The sequence below is a fragment of the Osmerus eperlanus genome, chromosome 24 (genome assembly GCF_963692335.1).
Source record: "Osmerus eperlanus chromosome 24, fOsmEpe2.1, whole genome shotgun sequence".
Lineage (NCBI taxonomy): Eukaryota > Metazoa > Chordata > Actinopteri > Osmeriformes > Osmeridae > Osmerus > Osmerus eperlanus.
The window spans coordinates 1362540-1374745 of NC_085041.1; the positions used below are offsets into that span (position 1 = coordinate 1362540).

The 12206-nt window shown below is 50.4% G+C and overlaps 1 protein-coding gene across 1 annotated transcript in view; it reads right to left on the minus strand.

Annotated features, from left to right (window-relative positions):
• Positions 1–19: 19 nt before the first annotated feature.
• The window catches only part of LOC134010804 (cytosolic carboxypeptidase 6-like), a 58341-nt gene continuing 46154 nt past the window's right edge, over positions 20–12206 (minus strand). Inside the window, exons 8-10 of the mRNA XM_062450088.1 lie at positions 10311–10473; positions 1714–1807; positions 20–828 (exon numbers count right to left, since the gene is read on the minus strand). Coding sequence (XP_062306072.1) covers positions 714–828; positions 1714–1807; positions 10311–10473 — 372 coding nt within the window. The 3' untranslated portion in view covers positions 20–713. The remainder of the gene's footprint in view (positions 829–1713; positions 1808–10310; positions 10474–12206) is intronic.

Below are 12206 nucleotides of genomic sequence, written 5' to 3' on the forward strand. Positions count from 1 at the left end.
CGTTTTGCGGTGGTTATGCCAACTTCACGCAGATGATGTGGTTACATATTTTATTCACGGCTCCATATCCATATCCACACCATAAACGGTGCATTGACATTGAAATGAACAAAGCACCATTATCACAAACCTTTATGATTTAAGTGACTCAAGTAATACATAGGCATATGACCAAGGCAAAATAAACACAGGCTACAGTGCACTACTGAAAAACTGAAAGGAAAATGCATTCACGAAACAAAAATAATCTTCCACGCACATTCGGAAATGTGGAAGCATGTGGTGAAATCTAATTTAAATGAGCTTTTCATTTAAAGGCCTCATGGAGTTTGTAGATGTGTCACACTCGATCTACTTCAAACATTTAATTCGAGTCAGGCGTCAAGTCCACCCTTCCAGTCTTTCGGGACGCTATCTGAACGTGCTCAGTCTGTGAGAGCGAAGCTGCACGCTGCTCTGCTGATAACGGCCGTGCGTGTTAAAGAGTGCATACATGGAGTCCTTGTCCTATCAGCATGAACCTCAAACACGCACCCTTGTTTCCTACCAATTCCGTCCTCTCTTCCTGACTCTTCTAATCCCCAACCTCATGCGGGTGTGTGCGTGTGTGTATGTGCGTGTGAAAGGGGTCTTAAGGTGAGTAGAGGAGATGATAGGAGTCTTAGACAGACACAACAGGCTCATAGCAGCTGTGTGCCAGGCAGCTAGAAGGTCTAGAAGTCTCCTTTAACTCCTTGATTCTTCCTCTCCTTCTCACTTTCTCCTCTCTCCATCCCTTGGTTCCTCCCGTTGCCTTGCCAACCGTGGGCTGGGGGCGAAGCTTCTGAGCTGAGGACAGACAGACAGGCATGTTAGATAGACAGGCATGTTAGATAGACAGACAGGCATGTTAAATAGACAGGCATGTTAGATAGACAGACAGGCATGTTAAATAGACAGGCATGTTAGATAGACAGGCATGTTAGATAGACAGGCATGTTAGATAGACAGACAGGCATGTTAGATAGACAGACAGGCATGTTCGATAGACAGGCATGTTAGATAGACAGACATGTTAGATAGACAGACAGGCATGTTAGATAGACAGACAGGCATGTTAGATAGACAGACAGGCATGTTAGATAGACAGGTAAGTTAGATAGACAGACAGGCATGTTAGATAGACAGGTATGTTAGATAGACAGACAGGCATGTTAGACATACTGACAGTCATGTTATACAGACAGACAGGCATGTTAGATGGACAGACAGGTATGTTAGATAGAAAGACATGCATGTTAGATAGACAGGCATGTAAGATAGACAGACAGGCATGTAAGATAGACAGACAGGAATGTTAGATACACAGACAGGCATGTTAGATGGACAGACAGGCATGTTAGATAGACAGACAGACAGGCATTTAAGACAGAGGTCTAGTATCTGTATGTAGTTGGAACTTTGTACACTATATATACTGTATATGTTTGTGTGTGTATGTGGTAGGTACCTGTGTACAGTATGTATGTGTGTGTGTATATATGGTAGGTACCTGTGTATGTGTGTGTTTGTGTGTGTGGTAGGTACCTGTGTAAGTGTGTGTTTGTGTGTGTGGTAGGTACCTGTGTATGTGTGTGTGGTAGGTACCTGTGTATGTGTGTGTGTGGTAGGTACCTGTGTATGTGTGTGTGTGTGGTAGGGACCTGTGTATGTGTGTGTGTGTGTGGTAGGTACCTGTGTATGTGTGTGGGGACGTGGTCTTTGATGACGTTGTTGAGTTTGTAGTAATCCAGGAAGGTGCGAGCCACGTTCCTACCCAGCCTCATGTCTGAGACGAGGCCTGTCAAGGAGGGTCCTTCTCACAGGGTGTGTTAGGACCTGCAGCCCTGCAGGTCCTTATCTCTCTATATGGTGCTCATACATGCACTGGCTGTCAGACCACAGAAGCAGTAATCACAAGACAACAACACAAACTCACCACACCGCTGAATCCCTCTCTATCCTTGTCATCAAGGAAATAAATAAATACCAGCGTCTAGTAGCACCGACAAAGCCATTTGCAGTAAATAACTAAGCAATAGCTGGATGGAGAAATATGCAGAGTAAATTCCTGGGGGTACAACAGTGCTGCACTAAGTGAAGCTAAATCAACTGCATTTCAGACCAGTCAGTGAAACTGTGGAGGTGGAAGGCATCACATTGTGGCAATTACTTACCACAGACCACAGCTTAAACAAACACGCTCTAACATGCGCACACACACACACTCCAGATTCTTGATCATAAAACCGCAGTGGCTTCTCAGTGCTGTTGCCATGGCGGCGTGTTGCCATTCTAAAGCCCAAAACACGAAGCCATAACTAGATGATTGAGATTAAGTCTGAATGTTCCAAACAGGAACAGTAGTTCCAGGTTGCTGTTGATGTGGTGGGTAAGGGGGCCCTTCTACGGGGTTCTCTACAAGACAAATGGCATTAGAAGATTAGAACAAACCAGGACAGGTACCATCCATATAAATCCTTCTAGATATTCATCGATCCATCATTCCACCGATCCCATTTCTCTCTTCTTCCCAACAACAAACCATCCAAACAGTTTTCCATCCACCCATATCCATCCATCCACCCATCATCTGTCTATTTCAAGATCCATCCATCCACCCATCATCTGTCTATTTCAAGGATCCATCCATCCATCCACCCAGCTTCAAGGATGGACCTGACCCACCCCAGTCCAGCACGGCTCTTCTATACCCCGGTGTTCTTCTCCAGGCAGACACACCCCAGTCATCCAACTCCACAGAGAGATCATCTTTCACCCCTCCCGTCATCTCCGAGTCGATCCTACAGCCCGGCCCTGTGGCGGTGATTGAAACAAACCCCTGTGAAACCGAAAGCCAAGACAGTGATCCAGTAATTTTTTATTTTCCTCTTTCCAATCTCTCACAACGGTAAGAGAACTACCTCCGAGCCCATAAATCGTTGAGCCTGCAGGTGAAATCCTATTATCTAACGCTGTTAACTTATAAACCATCCATCCTGGTCGAGTGTGGACCAACTCACCTTTGTTTCATGTCCACACACACACATGTAGTAACAAGATTTAGGCTTGTAGGGTTTCTTGAACTCATCTTACCCCCCCCCCCAGATGACATAGTGTGTGCGATGAGGGTACATGTGTGTACACCCCTGGGTTGCTAGTTCGTCACCGTGGCACCCGTGTGTTAGTGTTTGGATTCACCATTCATCACCCAGCGGGCATGTGGCTGATAGCAAACCTCCACATGGCTGCAGCCCATCTGATCACACCCTGCCTGTCTGCCTGTCTGTCTGCCTGCCTATCTGTCTGCCTGTCTGCCTATCTGTCTGTCTGTCTGTCTGCCTGTCTGTCTGTCTGCCTATCTGTCTGCCTATCTATCTGCCTATCTATCTATCTGCCTGTCTGTCTGCCTATCTATCTGCCTGTCTGCCTGCCTGTCTGTCTGTCTGTCTGTCTGTCTGTCTATCTATCTATCTGTTGTAATGGCAGAAATTCAAGCGGCACTGTGTAGATTTGAATAGTCAAGAGATGGCGGTTACAATAAATTTATTTTGCTTATACAGATCATGATTTAACAAAGTACTTTGTGATCAGTCATAACGAAGGAGGTGCTAGCCACAGGTCGTTCGCCAGAGTGATAAAGAACAATCATAAAGCTTGTGCTTTTATACACTTAACCCTTGTGTTATCTTCGGGTCATTCTGACCCATCAGTCATTGTGACCCACCGTCGTATTGCGACAGATTTACCGCATACAAAGACAAAGTGAAGCATTTTCTTTTAACCGTTGGGCTGTCTCAGACCCCCCACATTTCAAAGGTTAAAAGAAAATTATTTTAATTTGTTTTTGTATTGGGTAAAATTGGGTAAACACAACGATGGTTCGTTATGAACCTTTGGGTCATGTGACCCGAAGGCAGCACGAGGGTTAAAACAGATCCCCTAATAAATGTTCAATTCATCAACGTAGTGGTCTCTGTGATTGGTTAACACTGGTCAGTGACAGTTAAGACAATATAACCCCCCAGGTCAAGTGACCAAAGTCTTTTGATGTCACGGCTCTTTCTCTAAATGAGGACAGTAAAGATACCCTTAATGAAACACAAACAGGACACAGGACACAATCTCCTTGGCCAAAAGGTCAGGGCTGCTAGATCAACTGAATCCATCTATCCATCTCCCTTTAGGCCACAGAACTCAAACATCCCCCAACCTCTGTGCCCCTAGCTTCTCAATCAGGCATCATAAACCAATACCATAAATACCTTAAGACCAACTGCAACATCCATTTGTTCAAACACAACCTCAGTCTATTAAAAATACATTCTTAGTAACTATATCAAAAAATGCCATTACACTGTCTGTCTGTCTGTCTATCTGTCTGCCTGCTTGCCTGTCTGTCTTTCTGTCTGCCATCATCCCAGGGAATGATCACATAGGTGATGCAGATCCGACTCTCACAGCCACCTTCCTGAGCCCTGTTGGTGAGGATGCTGGACTCATCCAGCCCGCACAGCTGCAAATGGTGATGGAAGCATGCAGAATGTTCTTCAGACAGAGACGTGCTCTGCAGGTCAGCTGACCCTGCAGCCCTCTACACGATTCCACCATCGTCATGGAGACAAGTGGAGCGCTATTTATGGTCTGTGTGGAGGTGTTGTCACACCACCCCTCCCAAAACACAGACCCCCTCCCTCCCCCTCTGCTCTACCCTTCACATCTTCCTCTGACCTCGGGGAAGTTTGGAGTTCCCCTCCCGCGTCAGCGCCTTAAGAGGGCCGGGGATCTGAGCGCGCTCAGAGCGGAGACAGGAATAGACTCGGACCCCGCCGCGTACAGATGGCCTCCCAGCTTGTGATGTCACAGCTCACATCTATTACGGGAAGTTTGGAGAGGGACTGGCGCGCGGGCGGGTGTGTGTGTGTGCAGAACTGGAGAGGAGAAGACTTCATCTGCATAACAGCTGCACATTGGGGCGCTCCAACTCCCAAATCGGCTGTTCTGGCTCGTCGCCAACGGCAACCAGAGTGGCTGGAACGGGCCGTGTGCATCAGGAAGTGATGCGTGTGCCAGGAAACGGTGAGTGGGCGGAGCTGGCTCATCAGCCCCCCTGCTGGCCGGGGGGGGGCTTAAAGAGTGAGACGTAGAGAAGTGAGATGTTTCCATGACGCCGGTGACACCTAACACTTCTTTTGTGGAGTCTAAGATGCATGACTGTGCCGTACATGGATGCTTTACCTGCAGCTATACGCACGTGAGGAAACCAAAACACTATACACCAACACCCCGGTGTAGTCCAGGAGACACATAGGTGTGTGTGTGTGTAAGCACTCGTGTGTGCGAGAGGTTTAACAAAACACACACTCCGGTCATTTTCGACTGATACAGGCCTTCAGCGTCGGCTGAAGGACACGTCCCCATGAGAGACTGACAGAAGAGACGTCCTGAAGGACACGTCCCCATGAGAGACTGACAGAAGAGACGTCCTGAAGGACACGTCCCCATGAGAGACTGACAGAAGAGACGTCCTGAAGGACACGTCCCCATGAGAGACTGACAGAAGAGACGTCCTGAAGGACACGTCCCCATGAGAGACTGACAGAAGAGACGTCCTGCGGAGCAGCAGGATGGAGCGGGGGGGGGGGGGGGACAGACCCGGTGATTTGTTTATCCTTTTGTTTACAACGTATCTGTTTCCAGCGTCACGCCTGGCGCCTGACAAGGAGAGGTGGAGACGGGACAGCGGGGACGAGGAGCGCGGAGGACGAGACATCGATACGGCCCCGTCAGCTCCTGTCACCGCTAGATAATTAGCCATGCTAATGAAAACAGTAGTCAACACGGAGGCAACACAACAGGGACACGGCCACTACGCCCTCCAAGACAAGCCCTCAGGGGGGGCTCAGAGTGTTCTGGAAGTTTGTCAGCCGAGGTCTGGCATTCTGGTTAATGAGAGGCCTGCGTTCGACGTAGGATGTGGGTTTGGAGGCACTGACCTGTAGTGTAGCTCCTCTGAGGAGAAACACAAACACACCATCAGATAAGGCTCCCATCTTTAGTCTTGGTCGTAATGTCCAGTGACAGCAGTGATAAGGAGCCGGTCTAAGTGTTTCTGGGTTTGGAGAGGGCGGGGGTTAGTGGGTGTGTCCTCTGACCCACAGACCGGATCCTGTCTGATGACCTCACTGAGGAGAGGGGGAACAGGAGATGACAGAAGAGGAGAGGAGAAAAGAAGAGATAAGGATTGAGAAGAGAAGGGGAGAGAGGAGAGGTGGGGACGGGTGAGAGGAGGGAGGGATGGAGGGATGAGGTGAGAGGAGAGAGGGATGAGGTGAGAGGAGAGAGGGATGGAGGGATGAGGTGATAGGAGGGAGGGTTGGAGGGATGAGGTGAGAGGAGATAGGGATGAGGTGAGAGGTGAGAGAGGAGGGGAGTTGAGAGGAGGGGGAATCAACCCTCTCACACTCAAACCTCCATACATTGCTGTCAAGCAAAACAATTGGTATTGACTTTTAGGATTTCATTTGTTTGAAGATATTGATTTAGGCTTACACTTGGTGTGTGCACTGTAAGGAATGTTACCAGAGTAAAAGCCTATCAAGAGAGGGCACACACACACACACACTGACACACACACACACACTGAGGCACTAAAACTCTGATGAATAGAGACAGGGAGAGAATATTCGCCCCTCCAGCCATCATTTGCATACTAGTCACTGTCCGTGTCATCGGAGTCAGGACTGTGGAAGCGTGATGGCTGACATGTTCTCATCCACAGCTACTCAGACTCGTCTGACAGTGTCACGCTCTCATGCTTAGTGCGTGTCTGTGTGTCACAGCGTTGTCAAAGAGATGGGATCTTCTACACGCACATAGCTGTCAGCCTGCACTATCCTGTGTGTGTGTGTCTGTGTGTGTCAACCAGTTTGGTTGTTGTTTACCTGTCTTCACAGAAAAGGGCAATGGTTGCCTTTCACTGCCTTGGCCTTAGCCAATCCCATGATCGCAAAGCCCTTAGGCTAGACATTATCATCCAATCAGGCCATGTCCACTGTGAGTTTCAGTAAATGATAAAGTTTTTGAAGAGAAGCGTTGAAAGTCACAGTTCTCTCTCTCTCTCTCTCTCTCTCACTCTCTCACCCTCTCTCTCCATCTCTCCGAATAGAAGCATCAAGCTGGTTTTTGAACAAGGTCCCAGAATCTCTTAACCTCCCCCCCTCCCCTCCCCTCCCCTCCCCTTTCCACCTGACTCACTGAGGTCAGCACCACATCATAAGACAAAGTTCATCAGAGAAAGTAGACCAACCAGCACAAACAGATGATCCTGACAGAGTTCCTGCTCCATCCTTGACATCATGACTGTATTACCTAACGAATGACTTTGTAACTTTAGAGCCGGAAGTTAAACATGGGATATTTCCATCTCCATCAGAGATGGGGAGGATATTTATAACCTGCTCTGACTGGGTTGGTTTCTGCACCCTTCCAATCAAGGAGAAGCTCCCAAACAGGAAGTGCTGAGGAGAGAGATAGAGATGAAGAGAGAGAGAGAGATGAAGAGAGAGAGAGATGAGGAGAGAGATGAGGAGAGAGAGAGAAATGAGGAGAGAGAGAGATGAGGAGATAGAGAGAGATGAGGAGATAGAGATAAGGGGGGGAGATGAGGAGAGAGAGAGAGATGAGGAGAGAGAGAGATGAGGAGAGAGAGACAAGGAGAGAGAGATGAGAGAGAGAGAGGAGGAAAGGGGGGGATGAGGAGAGAGAGAGATGAGAGAGAGATGAGGAGAGAGAGAGAGATGAGGAGAGAGACAAGGAGAGAAAGAGAGATGAGGAGAGAGAGAGATGAGGAGAGAGAGATGAGGAGAGAGAGAGATGAGAAGAGAGAGAGATGAAGAGAGAGAGATGAGGAGAGAGAGATGAAGAGAGTGGGTTTATCCAGATGCTCAGACAGCCAACATTCGCAGCACGATGGGTCTTCTATAATGAGCCTCTCAAAGATGAGGGGGGGAGGGACAGATCTGTGTCATGGAAACCCTTTCCCATAATGCACTGGAAGCCCTCCTCCCCCCCTCCAGCTCTACAGCCCTCCACTGTGATCAGAGGTTGTGCTGCTAAAAGGTGAAATATTTCATTTTGTCGTAGTTGTAGGAAGGTGTGTGTATGTGTGTGTGTTTGTGTGTGTCCGTGAGCATGTGGGGTAATTATTTATTTGTCGTGTATTTGTTTTCATAGTGTGAGCGGAGGGGGGGGGGGGGGGGGGGGTGGGGGTGGGGGGGGGGTAAAGGTCTTCGTTGATGATTTGAACGCTCCATTGAGCAGAGCGCTGGCTCGTGAAAAGCAACATGGTCCTTTCCTTCAACCTGTCTGACCTCAATCTCTGCTCTACACGGCTCCCCCTGACCCCCCCCCTCCCCCTGACCCCCCCCCTCCCCGCTGACCCCCCCACACCCTTCTTCTAGCCTCCTCCATCCTGTATCCACCTATACCTACCCCTCCCTCTGTAGAGCTTGACCTTCAGTAGGGCTTGCACTTCTTTTCTCAAACACACACACACCAAGTCTAAACTCAATAGTCCCAACTTCTACCAGTAGAGGGCACTAAGGCCACACAGTCCTCTCCTTTCCCTCTTCCTCTCTCTCTCTCTCTCTCCCTCTCTCTCTCAGACCTTCATCTCTCCTCCTCCTTATCGGCACATCTCTGTCTCTTCCTTTCTTCCTCTCTCTCTCTCTCTCTCTCTCTCTCTCTCTCTCTTTCTGCTACTTTCTCATCTTACCATCTACCAGTCTCTTCTCTTCACCTCCTGGTCTTTATCTGTGTGATCAGATCAGTGCAGTAGCTGTGTGTGTGTGTGTCTCTGCTCCCTGAGGAGTTTGTTGTGATCATAGCAGAAGGTCACCTGAAGAAACACCTCTCTGCTTGTTGACAGAGAAGCCCTTTAACCTTGAATCTCCTGTTCTTTGTGTGTGTGTGAGCGTGGGTGTGTGTGTGTGTGAGCGTGTGTGTGAGCGTATTTGTGAGTGTGTGACAGAGTGATTATCTGATTTGTGTTCTGTTCGTGTTCCATTATCCTCTGAAAACAAAAGACACACACCCACACACACCCAGTGTATGCTCTGTGTCTGGATCTTGGGCTCCAGGCTCTGGGCTCGGCTTGCTGGACTGTCACTACCTATCTGATAGAACGCACTGGAACAGACATGACTCCACACATCCAGCTTGGTTACCACACACACACACACACACACACACACACACAAGAACAGGCACAGACACACAGGAACATGCACACTCCAATCACTAACTGCCGCTATAATGACACCAGGAATGATTAGCAAATCAATAGGTCTGAATGAGACCTGTTTGGCTGGTGGATGGAGGGAGGAGAGGAGAAGAGAGGAAAAGAGAGGAGAGCTGACAATAGACTGACATTATCAACATCTCAGCTCATTACAGGTTTATGTGAAGACATGCACTGTTGCCAGGGTAGCATAGGCAAACACACACACAGTCTGCATTTTCTCCATTCAGGACCAGAAGCATTGATCCAGTGAAAGGCTTTAGTAGTCCAGACGAATCTCCCTCAGGAACACACATATTGAATAGACACAACACAACACACACACACACTCACACACACACACACACGCACACGCACACGCACACGCACACACACACACACACACACACACACACTCACACTCACACAGGCTGTCAGGGAGAAGAGGTTTGGGTTTAACCCTTGTGTTATCTTCTGGTCATTCTGACCCATCAGTCATTGTGACCCACCGTCGTATTGCGACAACTTTACAGCATACAAAAACAAAGTGAAGCATTTTCTTTTAACCGTTGGGCTGTCTCAGACCCCCCACATTGCAAAGGTTAAAATAAATCTATTTTTATTAGTTTTTGTATTGGGTAAAAGTGGGGTAAACACAACGATGGTTCGTTATGAACCTTTGGGTCATGTGACCCGAAGGCAGCACGAGGGTTAAGACAGGATAGTCTTAACGGGAAGCGGGAAGGGGAGTGGGGGGGGGAGGGAGGGGAGGAGAGTGGGGGGGGGAGGGAGGGGAGGGGAGTGGGGGGGGAGGGAGGGGAGGGGAGTGGGGGGGGAGGGAGGGGAGGAGAGTGGGGGGGTGGGGAGGGGAGGGGAGTGGGGGGGGGAGGGGAGGGGAGGGGAGGAGAGTGGGGGGGGGAGGGGAGTATGAGAAAGAAGGAGGCAGGAGGTGTCAGGTAGAGGTAGGGGGAGGCAGAGAGAGGCAGTTGGAGGCAGGAGGATTAAAGGATACATGTTTCCTCGGTGTAGGGTACGGGGGTGGTGCTGCTGGCAGTCATGTAGCTGTAGAAGGACACCTCCAGGGTGTAGCAGTACGACGTGTCGTCAAGGAGACCTCCCAGGAAACGCCTGCCTGTACCGGCCTTCACCACGTCCCGGTTAAACGACGTGTTGGACTGAGAGAGAGAGAAAGAGAGAGAGGGAGGGAGGGATAGAGGGAGGGAGGGATAGAGGGAGGGAGGGAGAGAGGGAGGGAGGGATAGAGGGAGGGAGGGATAGAGGGAGGGTTAGGGTTAGAGGGAGGGAGGGAGAGAGGGATAGAGGGAGGGAGGGATAGAGGGAGGGAGGGATAGAGGGAGGGAGGGATAGAGGGAGGGAGGGAGAGAGGGATAGAGGGAGGCAGGGATAGAGGGAGGGAGGGATAGAGGGAGGGAGGGAGAGAGGGATAGAGGGAGGGAGGGATAGAGGGAGGGAGGGAGGGAGGGGGAGAGAGAGAGAGAGGGAGGGAGGGAGAGAGGGAGGGATAGAGGGAGGGAGGGATAGAGGGAGGGAGGGAGAGAGGGATAGAGGGAGGGAGGGATAGAGGGAGGGAGGGAGGGAGGGAGGGGGAGAGAGAGAGAGGGAGGGAGGGAGAGAGGGATAGAGGGAGGGAGGGAGGGGGAGGGAGGGAGAGAGAGAGAGGGATAGAGGGATAGAGGGAGGGAGGGAGGGAGGGAGAGAGAGAGAGAGAGGGATAGAGGGAGGGATAGAGGGAGGGAGGGAGAGAGGGAGGGATAGAGGGAGGGAGGGAGAGAGAGAGATAGAGGGAGGGAGGGATAGAGGGAGGGAGAGAGAGAGAGAGGGAGGGAGAGAGGGATAGAGGGAGGGAGGGATAGAGGGAGGGAGAGAGAGAGGAGAGGTTGGTAGAAGAGAAGACAGTAGAAAAGAGGAGCGGAACAGACAGAGAAAGAGAGAGAGAGGAGATGAGACCATTTTGATCACACAAATATTATAAAAAAGATCTGTGGAACGTACATGTCGATACATATAAACCAATGTGACTTATGATTGATATAAAATAATTACATTTTCCATTATTGGTTTCTAAGCGGTTTCTAAACACACAGGCACATATTCAAGAGGGCGGTCAATTCCTCATAACGTGAGGTAAACATTGATTTCATATTGTATTTAAATTTCGTAGAATTGATTAAGAAATGCAACTGTCAACTCCTCCAGAGTGTTAGAACATTGGCATAGCTCTTGTGTCTGGGTCAGACCGGCTGTACTCCCTGGGTCAGACCAGACGTGCTCCCTGGGTTAGACCAGCCGTGCTCCCTGGGTCAGACCAGCTGTGCTCCCTGGGTCAGACCAGCCGTGCTCCCTGGGTCAGACCAGCTGTGCTCCCTGGGTTAGACCGGCTGTGCTCCCTGGGTCAGACCAGCTGTGCTCCCTGGGTCAGACCAGCCGTGCTCCCTGGGTCAGACCAGCTGTGCTCCCTGGGTCAGACCAGCCGTGCTCTCTGGGTCAGACCAGCTGTGCTCCCTGGGTCAGACCAGCCGTGCTCTCTGGGTCAGACCAGCTGTGCTCCCTGGGTCAGACCAGCTGTGCTCCCTGGGTCAGACCAGCCGTGCTCTCTGGGTCAGACCAGCTGTGCTCCCTGGGTCAGACCAGCCGTGCTCTCTGGGTCAGACCAGCTGTGCTCCCTGGGTCAGACCAGCTGTGCTCCCTGGGTCAGACCAGCCGTGCTCTCTGGGTCAGACCGGCTGTACTCCCTGGGTCAGACCGGCTGTGCTCCCTGGGTCAGACCAGCTGTGCTCCCTGGGTCAGACCGGCTGTACTCCCTGGGTCAGACCAGACGTGCTCCCTGGGTCAGACCAGCTGTGCTCCCTGGGTCAGACCGGCCGTGCTCTCTGGGTCAGACCAGCTG